This window comes from Oryzias latipes, chromosome 6 (genome assembly GCF_002234675.1).
Source record: "Oryzias latipes chromosome 6, ASM223467v1".
Classification (NCBI taxonomy): Eukaryota; Metazoa; Chordata; class Actinopteri; order Beloniformes; family Adrianichthyidae; genus Oryzias; species Oryzias latipes.
In genome coordinates this window covers 882,282-895,791 of record NC_019864.2, presented here as the reverse complement: position 1 = coordinate 895,791, position 13,510 = coordinate 882,282, and the positions used below count along the sequence as shown (strand labels likewise).

The 13,510-nt window shown below is 40.9% G+C and overlaps 1 protein-coding gene across 1 annotated transcript in view; it reads left to right on the top strand.

Moving 5' to 3' along the window:
- The first annotated feature begins 2,465 nt into the window (after positions 1-2,465).
- LOC105357438 (small G protein signaling modulator 3) overlaps positions 2,466-13,510 on the top strand; it is a 76,983-nt gene continuing 65,938 nt past the window's right edge. The window contains exons 1-8 of the mRNA XM_023955426.1: positions 2,466-2,719; positions 2,965-3,052; positions 3,140-3,247; positions 4,499-4,658; positions 5,152-5,277; positions 9,565-9,691; positions 10,928-10,997; positions 12,012-12,126. Of these exons, the coding sequence (XP_023811194.1) occupies positions 2,583-2,719; positions 2,965-3,052; positions 3,140-3,247; positions 4,499-4,658; positions 5,152-5,277; positions 9,565-9,691; positions 10,928-10,997; positions 12,012-12,126 (931 nt within the window). The 5' untranslated portion in view covers positions 2,466-2,582. The remainder of the gene's footprint in view (positions 2,720-2,964; positions 3,053-3,139; positions 3,248-4,498; positions 4,659-5,151; positions 5,278-9,564; positions 9,692-10,927; positions 10,998-12,011; positions 12,127-13,510) is intronic.

Below are 13,510 nucleotides of genomic sequence, written 5' to 3'. Positions count from 1 at the left end.
TTCACCTTTTATGTAACATTCGTCTTTCCAGCAGATCAGGGGCCTCATTTATAAAACTTTGCGTAGGATTTGCGTCAGAAGTGGCGTAGGATGAAACATAGGACGTGCGTACGCACAGAAATATTCGGAGTTATAAAACCGTGCGCACGCACATCCTACGCATCTTTCCCTTAATAAATCACAACCAATTCTAAATGCAGCGCAGCATTTGCGGCTTCATGACACGCCCATAGTTGCCCATAAATAGTCCGTGAAACGCCCACAAATGAATATTCATTGATTGCGAAACCATGGCAAACACGGAGAGAAAATCAAAAATACGTAACTTCACTCAATGTGAAGTAGAAGTTATCGTTGGCGAGGTGAAAGGCCGAAATAAAAAAGAAATGGTCGGACATCAAAGTCAAGGCAAAAAAACGTCTAGCGCTGACCCCCCCCCCCCCCCCCCCCACACACACACACACCCGTGTCTGCCACGGGTGTGGGGGGGGGACACCGGAGCTGACCCCTCCTGATGAGAGACTGGCGGCAATAATTGGGGAATCCCTTTTAAGTGGAGTGGTGTCTGAGGCGGAGGGGGACACCGACGCGCCAGATGCACCGGGTGACACACCCCCAAAAGCCCGCAGAGGAAGTCGGAACCGGCTCATAAGCCACTGTCCTCGTTTGCCAGCAAGTCTTCTTGCTGTCTAAAGATGCGTTCACTCCGAATTCTTCCATTTGCCACATCTTCTGAGAGTGCAAGATCAGCCATTGTGCGTCATTACGCATTGTGATGGGGCATTTTATTTCCATCCATTTAATTACATCTGACAAGCTACAGATGTCGGTAATAATCCACGTGGAAATGGGAAATTGATCAGCGCAAATGTAATTTCTTGTTGCTTTCTGAATGGTTGAGACATACGCCATACATTGTTTTATCAAAAATAAAACAAACTAAAGGCATATGCATGAATACCATAATTCCGTACCTTATGAAGAAATGTTTTACTATGAAAACAACTTTCCTTAGTGGACAATTAATGCATCTCTCTCTATCTATGCATCTGTCTGTCTGTCTGCACCTATATCTGCTCCACCAGACGGACACATTGACGGGAATGTCAGTTTTGTACATTATTTCGTTCTGTTAACTATATTATTTATGAGGATGAATTGCACAACATGCCAATATTGCAGAACATATTTCACTTTTCTTTTTGCAAATAAGTGTTCATTTGAATTTCTGTTGTAATTTTCGTTTGATTTTTTTTTTGTTTGTTTCACTGCTGATCGGTCCAACGGGTGTTCGTGTAGGCTGTTAATTGTTAGACTTGCTTTGTGAAGTCTTCATGTTATTTCTGAGAGGCTGGATTGTCATTTTCACTTTCACGTGTTTCTTCCATCTGCCGACGGCGTCGCCGTTTCTCATTTCACCCGTTTTTGTGCGTACGCCTGGGTCAGAGCTTGAGTGAAGGACCGCACATTTTCCCGTCAAGTTTGCTTTTTATAAATCTCAACTATTGCGTAGAGAGTGGCGTACGCCTTCTTTTGTGCATACGCAACCTTTAGAAATGAGGCCCCTGGTATAATTGTTACAGCTTAAAATAATAACTTATTCAAATCAGTGCTTGTATCCCCCACCTTTTCACCTTTCTTCCTTTTACTCTCTTCCACCCTCCCCTCACATTCTTCCCCTCTCCCTCCCCACACACACTAAATGTAACAAATAAATAAAAAATAATACGACAAAAAGGGGTTTATACAAATCTACACTCTAGTTTCTCAAAGCTATAAAACCTCTTTTTGTGATAGTAAAACCTGTCCAAAACAAAAAGCCTTCAGCTCTAATCTGTTTGCTCAGCTGTTGGACAGAACAAGTTTAAAAAAAAAAAAAGAAATAAAACATTTTTGTTAAAGTTTTCAAGGACTTCATTTTTGATTAAGACAAGAAAAAAAACGTCAACATGTTCACTTTTTGTGTAGCTACAGAAAACATAAATATAATGTTAGTTTTTGTGTAAACTTTATCAAACACATTGGGATCACATTGTTCAAAAATTACAATTGTCTTTGCACTAACATTGAGAAAAATCTTTAAAAAAATAAATGACTATTTAGAAAGAATATATTTGGTTTTTTGTGAGGTTACATAAAATTGTTAATAAACTGAATGGATAAAACAACTACCAGGGTAAAATGTCAAATAATTTAGTTGAAAATTATTACTGAAAACTAACTTAACTTCTATTACAACTTACAACAAAAACAGCTGCAACTTCCAGCGTTTTCTGCCACAATATCACTAAAATGCGTGTGAGATTGCAGAAGGACTATAGATCAGTGCAGACTATGAGTTTCTCCTTTTTTTTATTTTTTGGATGCTGGTGTTCCGCGGGATTTTTGTCAAGGAGAAAGTGTGCCTTGGCTCAAAAAAGGTTGAAAAACACCCGTGATGCAAAAAAAAGAAGAAAATTCTGAGACGTTTTCAAATTGGAGTATGACGTAGGGAAGGGGGCGGTCCCACGGCGGCCCGAGGTGCAGCAGCGCGAAAGCAGGAAAAGCTGCTTCCAGACAAACGCAGCTTGTCTGTTTCCAGCATGAGGAGGAGAAGCAGCTCCAGCAGGAGAAGCCTTTCACTCCGGAGACCAAGTGACAGCGAGACTTTCGATGAATTCGGCTTCGCTGTAACTAAAAGGAAGGAGCAGAAAGTTCATCACCGGTGTCACCATTACAGGTGAGGACAGGTGACCGACTGCAGGAGAACTATAGGTCAGCTCCCACATGCCAACTATGATGATGAGCCGGATTGTTTAAAAGAGGACATATGGTAATAACTAACTCATCATCATCATCATCTTCATCGTGGAAACTCTTGAGTCAAATCTGGAACTAAAAGGAAGATTTCCCTTTTGCTTGGGCTGTTGTTTTGAATCTGGGTTTGCATGAACTCTGACCTTGTGGAGTTGATGTTTTTGTCAGCTCCCCCCAGCTGAGCAGTGGGAGGCACCGGGAGCTGTGTGAGCTGCTCAGCTACTGGAACGCCTCCAGCTTCCTCTGCAGGAGTCAGGTGAGGCTTGGTCCAGCTCCAGAGGGTCCTTGTGGGCCTTTAGTCTTCACCAACAAACAGACAAACAAACAAAGCTTCGCTTTCCAGATGGAGCGGTTCATCAGGATGGGCATTCCCTCCAGCCTGCGGGGCAGAGTGTGGAAGAGCCTTCTGAACATCCACGCTCTGAGAGAAACCACCCACTTCCACTACCTGGTATCTCCAGTCCTCCTCAAATACATCCAACTAAGAAACTATCTCTAGAAATCCAATAATTACAATAAAAAAAGATTTAACAGAAAATCTTAAATGCTTCATGTTAAAGAAAAAGCATTAGTTTGACGTTCAATCCAACAAACAGAATGTACTCCTGAAAAAAAAACTTTTTTCTTTCTTGTGTTTTGACTTCTTTAGCAGAGAAATATTCAGTCATACTTAAAGCATAAAGATCAATCTATGGCATTTCGCATAGAATTAACGCTTTAATCGGCAGAGCAAAAATCCCTTGGATTACATTTCAGTTTATCTATGAAGCATTTCAGGGATTAAGGGTGTGTGAGAACGGCACGCCACGGCGTGAGTGTGATGTCACTCATAGATAACGACGTCCTGTTCCAGCCAAATGAAGTCAATTCAGTCGTCATTTATTACGATACAGACGCCGCCGTGTTAGACGTGTCAGACTCGGTCAGACTTGGTGTTTCTATGGCAATTACTATCGCCAATCAAGGGTGAGCTTGTTGGAAGTTCAAGTGGGCTTGGGAAAATGTGTCAATCAAGAGCTTTCAGAGTTTGATGCGAGACCACCTGGTACTATTGAGGCATGTGAATGGTCAGTTTATGACCCGAATAACTTGAACTAAAGATGTTTTAAAAGGGATCGGAGTATGAAGCGAGTATGAAAGCGATTCTGTAGCGTCATTAAAAATACAATTCTAAACCAGAAATGTCAAATTAGACATTTCTAAATGAATTTTGCTAGACACAGAACTTTTTGAAAATGAAAATGTAAAATGCCATTTTCTTTATCATTTTAATTAAGTGACAGAATAAGCGGTGTTGAAGACTAAAATGAAAAAGCATTTTGGTGGATTGCTTTTTCATTTTAACTTTGAGTCAAAAAATGCAGCTTCATTTTGAAAATGGAAAAGCATTTCTGGTTTTGACTTTTTTATTTTGAATTATGCTACACCATCGCTTTCATAGAATGGTTCTTCTAAACAATAGAACGATTGAATAACAGATGTTTATTTCTCTGTAGACATCTATGGGATTTTGGCTTCTTGGAGCCAGCAGGTACTTCCTGTTTGGAACGCGACCGAGGAGGGATCGCTCAGTCCTGTTCTCTATGCAGTCAATGATTTCAAGGTGTCATGTAAATGTGCAGGACAGAGGGGACAGAGTGTAATGTGAGGGGTCCTGAGGTCACTGCCAGCTGGAGGACGTGTTGTTGGTTTTGCTCCGCAGACATGTTTGTCAGAAGTGCGACAGCCTTTGGTGGACCTGGGCATCAGTGAGTACGGTATCCTGTCTGCCATCACCATGCTGAGCGACACGCAGAACCGTCTAACCTCCGTCCCATCAGAGTCTGACATCTCTCTGTTCAGGCAGATCGCCTTGGACCTGCGTGAGTTCCCACAGACAGAAACACTTACTGGAATTTGGAAGTTCCAGAATCAAACAACACATTTTGACCAGATTTATTTCTGACTGACTGACTGACTGACTGACTGACTGACTGACTGACTGACTGACTGACTGACTGACTGACTGACTGACTGACTGACTGACTGACTGACTGACTGACTGACTGACTGACTGACTGACTGACTGACTGCTGGGTTTGTAGGGTTTGGCATCACTGACACATTCCTGAATTAATTTAAATTAATCTAAGTTTTAGAATTTGTTGAATTTCCCTCTGGATTCATGGGAGATTCTGTTTTTACCTTTACCAGTCAGTGTAAACCGGTTTTCTGGTGTGGAAAGAATAGTTTTATGGATTTGAATGATCGCAGCTGTTAGTAAATTAAGACTATAATCGATAATTTTCTTCAACTGTACAGAATTTATTTCTAGAGAAAAAGAAAACAATGTGACTTTTGCTTCAAATCCTCCAGAGCGTTCCTTCCCAACCCACCGATCTCTGATGGGGGAGACTCCAGAAGCCATCGAGGGTCGGGCTAAGCTCTTCAGGGTCCTCGTCGCCCACGCAAAATATAACCCCGAGGTCGGCTACAGTCAAGGTAATGCTCTTTTCAGTTGTGTGGTGGGTTTTCATTCTAGCAAGTTTTTCTTCTTTTTAAATTGATAGAAAATACTGACTTTGTGTGATCAGGCCATTCTCAATGTGTTTGAACATCTGATGTTTTAAGGAGACGCTAACCCAATTAGGTTCTTTTGGGAGAGTAATTTTTCTGCAGTGCTTCCAAGCAAATGATGCTAAATGTTAAATGGGCTATGTCATGCAAAACCACTTTTTAAAACTTTTGTGTGTTAATTTCTCACATAAACAACCCCAAGGTGGTGTTTTGACCGATTCATGCATTTCTGAGTATTCCTCTGAAATACTTTCATTTTATATGTGCAAAATGTGCATCCATCTTTGCAAAAGTTAGAAGGTCGTTTGTTTTAGTGGGAGAAAATTAGCCACTCTGCTAAGGCCGTCTCTAGTTTGATGTCATGAATGGGCGGCACCCACAAGGAGTAAAAGGCGGTGCCTCAGAGATCGAGTCGTCTTATTTCCCGATAAGAAAATGGATATATAGATAGATATGCCTTTATTGTCATTGTCCTCTTGTACAATGAAATTAACTGTGAAAAAAATAGCCTTGTGTTTCATCAAAAGTCATTCTTTAGTGTGCCAAAGTGGAGCAAAAAAGTATTTAGTCAGCTAGCAATTGTACAAGTTCTCCCATTTAAAAAGATGAGAGAGGCGTGTAATTTTCATCACAGGTTTACCTCAACTATAAGAGACAAAAAGAAAAAAATCCAGAAAATCACACTGTCTGATTTTTAAATAATATTTTTGTAAACTATGGTGGAAAGTAACTACTTGGTCAGCTACAAAAGTTCAACTCAAGACTTTATTTACTCTTTGTTGGCAATGACAGCAGTCAAAGGTTTTCTGTAAGTCTTCATAAGGTTTTAACAAACTGTTATTTTGGCCCATTCCTCCATGCAGATCTCCTCTAGAGCAGTGATGGGTGGGGCTGCCACTGGGCAACACAGACTTTCAACTCCCTCTAAAGATTTTCTATGGGGTAGAGATCTGGAGACTGACTAGGCCACTCCAGGACCTGGAAGTGCTTCTTATGAAGCCACTCCTTCGTTACCTGGGCAACAGTGTGTTTGGGATTCTTGTCATGCGGAAAGACCCAGCCACGTTTCATCTTCAATGATGGAAAAAGGTTTTTACTCTAAATCTGAAGATCCAGGAAAAACAGCCCCAATTCATGATGCTTCCACCCCCATGCTTTACAGTAGCTATGGTGATCTTTGGATTCAGCTCAGCTTTCTTTCTCCTCCAAACACGACCAGTAGAGTTCTTACCAAAAAGTTCTGTTGTGGTTTCATCTGACCATAGGACATTCTCCCAATCCTCTTCTGGATCCTCCAAATGCTCTCTAGCAGACTGTAGACGGTTCTGCACATGTACTGGCTTTAGCAGGGGGACACGTCTGGCCCTGCAGGGTTTGAGTCCCTGGTGGTGTAGTGTGTTACTGATGGTACCTTTGTCACTTTGGTCCCAGCCCTCTGCAGGGCATTCACTAGGTCCCCCGTGGGGTTCTGGGATTTTTGATCACTGTTCTTGTGATCATTTTGATCCCATGGGGTGAGATCTTGGGGGGAGCCTCAGATGGAGGGAGATTCTCAGTGGTCTTGTCTTTCATTTCCTAATAATTGCTCCCACAGGTGATTTCTTCACACCAAGCTGCTTATCTGTTGCAGTATCAGTCTCCCAGCCTGGTGCAGGTCAATAATTTGGTTTCTGGTGTCCTTAGACAGCTCTTTGGTCTCCATAGCAGAGTTTGGAGTGAGACTGTTTGAGGTTGTGGACAGGTGTCTTTCTATAGATAACCAGTTCAAACAGGTGTCATTAATACAGGTAACCAGTGGAGGACAGAGGATCATCTACAGAAGAAGTTACAGGTCTGTCAGAGGCAGAAATCGGGCGGCCGTGGTGCAACGGTCGACCCATGATTGTAATATTACAGGTTCAATTCCCACCTTGCACCCCCATGTGTCGGAGTGTCCTTTGGCAAGACACTGAACCCCCCCTTGCCTCTGGTGGGAGGTTGGCGCCAGTGTTCAGCAGTGGAGCCATCATCAGTGTGTGACTGAGTCTGTGACTGTAAAGCGCTTTGGGCCTTGTAGGTAGAAAAGTGCTATATAAGTATACGCCATTTACCATTTTGTAGGTGACCAAATACTTATTTTCCACCATAATTTACAAATAAATTCTTTAAAAGTCAGATATTTATTTTCAGATTTTTTTTTCTAATGTTGTCTCTCATAATTGAGGTAAGAGGAAAATTACAGTCCTTTCTCATCTTTTTAAATGGGAGAACGAGCACAATTGATGTCTGACTAAATACTTTTTTGCCCCAGTGCATGTGACGTATATATGGACATAGTTTACTCTGAAAGGCTGAAGAAAAGCATGATACAGGTATTGTTCAGTCTTCTGTTTGACTTTCATGTGTTCAGCTAAAGACAACCAAAAGATCTTTTCCAAACTTGAAGCCCGATATCAAAGGGATGCCTCAGCTATACTATATTCAGAGAAAATGGTTGACTTCAAACTCCAACAAAACAAAGTGATTCAGGCAATATTCTTTTTGCAATACTGACATTGCAACGTTGGAGGCAGACGTTGTCAGTGAGGAGCAGCGAACTCATCCACAGCTAAGCACTGATTCAGTGAGTCAGACTGAGTCAGCATTTTTATAGCAGCCACTCCGGTCAATCAGGAGTGAGTTTTGTTGGAACTCCACACCCCTACCAATTATAAGCAGGCTCCAGAGAACTTGTCAAAGCTTTTGAAAGTTGGACCACAAGCTTTTATTGAGGCATCTGATTGCTCAGTTTATAACTTGAATAATTTGCACTAAAGAAAAAAACATTATGAAAAAAATTAAAACAATCAAGAACATGTTAAAAAGGTATTTGAGCAGGAATGGTTATTCTGACCAATAGACTGAGTAACAGCTGTTTATTTTTCTATAGAAGTCTATGGGATTTTGGCTTCTGGGAGCCACTCATGGTTTGGAGAGGGAGAGGTGGAGAATCACAGTAAAACAGCTCTTATATACAGTTTAACTGTGTACATTTGAATACATAAAATGTAACAATGAATACATGTGTTTTTGTGGTTTTTCTGTTTTTATTTGATGCAAACAAAAGGTTTGAATCTTAACTGTTTTCTGGTGTCTGTTCGCATCGTCTGCACTCAGTGCTTCATTCTGCAGACCTTTGACACCTTTTATTTCTGAGGGTACTTTCAATGGTTTTAATACTGCAGGCTTTTCCCCCATCTTTAAATACCTTTTTGTGTGTTCAGTCCACTTTATGTCTTTTTTTTTTTCTCATCCCTCCTTTACTTTGGTCAGATATTAGTTTGAAGTCCCACCTTGACCCCTGCAGGTCTGCTGGGTCAGCCAGAATAAATATTGGATTATTTCACATGTTACACTATGGCAATGCAACTGCCCTGCAGGGGAACATGCCAGAAAGAGCTGTGTAATCAGATTGAGGGGTTCCCACAGTAACCTTAACCCCAGTTTACACAGTCAGAATAAAGAACATGCAGAAAATGGATCAAATCAAACTTTATCTGGGAATCACTTGAACACTGAGAAAAAGGCTTCACAGAAATGAAACAAGCAAAACATTCAAACTAGGCTGAATCTACTGAATTGTCTTAGTCTGTGGATTTTTTGGAACTGTTATAAACTTTGGGTAAAAAATGACCAAGTAATTAACTATATAACCAACAGGTGGCAGCAAAGGACCATTCTGGTGAGCGCAGTGATTCTTCTGTGTCCCATGACAGACTTTTTAGGAGAACGTCATCATCAAAGGGTTTCAAAACTTTGTCCATTAGTTTTAGTTTAGAATTGCTTTTGCATTTTTTGTGACTTAACTAATTTTCTGTTTGATCAGGACAGTTTGATTCACATGTAATCTATGGATTTATCAGGGGTGTTTGTCTTCTGTTTGGTTTGAACTTATTGCAGTCTTGTTGGATTGTCATGAAGTTGTCAGTTACGTCAATCGTTTGAGGAAAATTGTTTGAATGATTGTTTTTCTGAATATTTTTTTCCCCTTTTTTAAAGGAATTAACATCCATAGAGCTGCTGTGACATCCATCAAACTGTTTTCTTTTAAATGGGGTTTGATGGAAGCTTTCAATCACTATCAAGCGCTTATTATTTGTCTTAATTACATGCTCCTGGTGATTCTATCATGTTGCAGAAACGTGTTTCTAGTTGTTTCAGACCAGAAAACTAAAGTGTGAGTGTGTTTGACAGGAATGTCCCACATCGCTGCAGTGCTGCTGATGCAGCTGGGGGAGGAGGAGGAGGCCTTCTGGGCCCTGGCAGCCTTGCTGGGCCAACCCAAGTACCTGGCTGAAATGTTTGACCTGACCATCACCAAGTAAGAAAACTTGTAAATGACCCAAGAGGCTTGAGATCCACGCTCACATGATCAGAAGTTTCTTCTAGAGATGAAAAGAACAGTCTTATTGATGGTTAGAGCTGCAATGTTCATTGATGATTAAATATTAAATTACACAGTGGTGTAGTTTTCAATTATTATTTTTTTTAAAACATCCTGAGAACCCTGCATCCTGATTGGCTGTTGACCTTGTCGATCAATGTCCTCTGTGTTGTGTCTTCTGTACAGAATGCTATCAGTTTGCCAGAGTTGCTTAAATCAAGGATCGCAATCAGATCTTTGTTTTCATATTTAAAATCCTGGATTTATTTAAGTCTTTTTGTTAAATTATAATGTTGACATTAAAAATGTTTTAAAAATAGAATCAATTTTCTCCTATAATCTCTGTAGCAGCATTACAGTGAGATAATCATTAGCCATGTGAGACAGTTTGGGGTCTGGAGCTTTAGGATCTTCAGACTATTTTTAATCAGACGTGATCATATCTATATTAAAATAAAAAAACAAGCACTTTCTCACATAATCGTTGTTGTGGCATTAATGTGATGATGAATTTTCACGACAAGCACATATCAATGTAACCGTTTCTTAGTTTTGGTTGTTGAAGTTTCTCCTGGACTGCTCTCTGCAGCGTCTCTCTGTCTGCAGCAGGAGAGCCGTTCTCATTACAGACAAAGGAACAAGAATCAGGTCTTTTTTTCTGTTGACGTGTCTTTGTAGGTCGCTGTTTTCATAAAGACAAAAGCATATGAAGATTTCTACTAGGACACTTATTTGAACTGATGAGCTAAAAATGTACAGCGCTGATCAAAATAAAAAAAAATGTAAAAAATCCAATCGGGAGACAACATTCAATTTCTATTGAGTCAGCTACCAAGTGATCAGAACATTTCCGATCACATGATCAGATCAGATCACATGACCTAGTTTAAACCAGAGAGAAGAGTGTGAACACGTTCATGTCTGAGAAAAGTGTAGTGAGGAGTTTTACAGCCTCAAAACATCTTTAATTCTACTTTGTGGATTTCACCTATCGCTAGTTATTTTTAGAAAGAAACTCCTGGGATGAATGGGGAAGACTGCTTTTATGTAAAAAACCATCTTTTCTCTGGCAAACCCAAAAGCATTTGAGAGGACGAAACAGTCAGGTGTAGCATGATCAGGTGTGTTTCAGCAGGAGAGCTTTGTGAAGACACAGTTCTGTTTTGTGATCAGGGTCCAACATCAGGCGAAGGTGTTTGAGCAGTTCTTCAAACACCGGAAACCTCAGCTGTCCCAGCACCTGGTGAGTGTCCGTCTGAAGTTCACCGGCTTTCAGCCGAGGTTCAGGTTATATTCATGTTTATTCAAGTTTTTCTTTTGTCCAAATAAAAGATGTAACTTTAACAAACAATAAAGTTTTTGGATTGAATAAGTTCTTTTCAGTTTAGTTTAAATGTGTCTGTTGGCCTCGTCACCAAAATCCTCTTTCTAATTACTCTTAAAAAAGTGCTTAAAGTCTCAAATTGAATTTGTCTGTTCCATGTTTGGGTTTGTTGAGCTTCATGACCGTTAACAGCAGCGCAGTCAGAGACGCTGTCACTTTAACCCAATGCACCATGGGAGATGTAGTGCTAACAGTGGTATTTGATTATTTTCTGCACTTTTTACAAGGTCTGACAAAACCACTAAAGACGATCTTGATCTGCTATTTTTGTTGAAACTGAGAAACGTTGAGCTATGTCAGAACCAGGAAGTGTTAGCCACGTCTGGTTGAGAGAGTTTAAGGGGCGCAGCTTTTCAAAAAACAGTTATTGGCTACAGTACGGTATCATTTTTATCAAAACGTCTTTAAGAGAATCAAAAAAGCACAAATAAAAATGGTAAATGTTTTTAGATCAGTAAAAATGAACCGTGTGTGAAAGTGAGGGGATACAAGTGCTGAGTTGCTAATTTGAATACGTTATAATTTTAAGCTGTGTAACATTTATGCTAGATCTGCTGGGAAGACAAATATTACATCCAAAAGTGAAATTCTGACACAAAGATAACCGGAGGATATCTGTCCATCAATACACTGTGGGTTAGGAGCAGAGATATTTTACTATGTTACTAATTTAATAAATAAATCAAAGGCAGATTTTAATTTTCAAACACATGGGGCCAAATTGACCCAGAGTCATGTTTTTGACAGGCTGTTGGGGCTTTTTTCTGCATTCATGCCTCACAGGATCAAATAAATGAGCTTTTTGAGCAGGAACTGAAAGCGATCACCTCTAAATCCATGCCAAGTGACGTGGAAGCATTTCCATCCCTGCAGGAATCTGTGGGGGTCCTTTCAGTCCACTACGTGATGCCGTGGTTCCTCACCCTCTTCACCTCCCTGCCCTGCTGGGACACTGTCCTTGCTGTCTGGGATCTCTTCTTCCTCTTGGGTTGGTGTATACGCGCACACACACACCCACTAAAGTTTGTTTGAATTTTCTGTTCTTGCCGAGTCAAACATTCGCCGTCCCAAAACGTGCATAATGGACCTGGTTAGGATCTTCCTGACCCATCAGCCAGTGCGGTGCTAGAGGGAGATGAGCAATAACCAAACACTGAGGCAGGACATCAAGAGTGATGAATTCCTGCTTTGTTTATATCAATAACAGTATCTGGATCCATTTAACATGAATGAACAGAACCGAATGTTTGTGGAGGCCTGTTGTTTTTGGTTTAGTCCATTTGCTCCATTAGTGATGTTTTCCCTGAAAAACATGGGGTTATCAGATCAAGATAACTATCTGATGATTCTGGAAATGTTCTTTGGTTGCATCCACATATGAATGAAAAAGAATAAAAAGTCCTTTTTCTGCTTGGTTTTCAACAAGAATGCATTCAGTTCATAAAGCCAGTGTCAACATTTAATGACATCACCAGAACACTGATGTCACTTCCTGTTTGCTCGCCGGTCATTGGTCTGGGGGATGAACAGATTCATTCTTTAAGGTTTTTTTTCTTTTTCCTTTAACTGCAACGCTACTTTGCAGTATTTGAATGTTTCTCTTTTTTTAGAACTTGTATTTGAAGATATTTATTTTAAGCACCAACTGTGAAATGATCAAGTTTACAAAGTGTTGACATTTCAGCAGCTTTAAATGAAGAAATGAAGATCTCTGTTGTGATTCTGAAGCTCCTTGATGCCACATAAATGCAGTTTTACATGCAGACCTCCAGTTTTCCACCTCACTCTATCATGGACATCTTCTACCCTAACATTAGCCAACTTCATGTCCTCTGTTAAGACATCCATGTATCTCCTCTTTGGCCGTCCTCTTGCCCTCCTGCCAGGCAGCTCCATCTCCAACATCCTTCTACCAATATATCCACTATCCCTCCTCTGAACATGTCCAAACCATCTCAGTCTGGCTTCTCTGACTTTGTCGCTAACACAGGCAACGTGAGCCGTCCCTCTGATGTACTCGTTCCTTATCCTGTCTAACCTGGTCACTCCTAAGGAGAACCTCAACATCTTCATCTCCGCTACCTCCATCTCAGCCTCTTGTCTCTGTCTCACTGCTACCGTCTCTAACCCATAGAGCAGAGCTGGTCTCACCACTGTCTTGTACACCTTTCCTTTGAGTCTTGCTGGCACTCTTCTGTCACACAACACTCCTGACACTTTCCTCCAACCGCTCCAACCTGCCTGCACTCGCCTCTTCACCTCTTTTCCACACTCCCCATCACACTGAACTGTTGACCCCAAGTACTTAAACTCCTGCACCTTCTTCACCTCAGTCCCCTGTAACCTAACGCTTCTACCTTGATCCCTCTCGT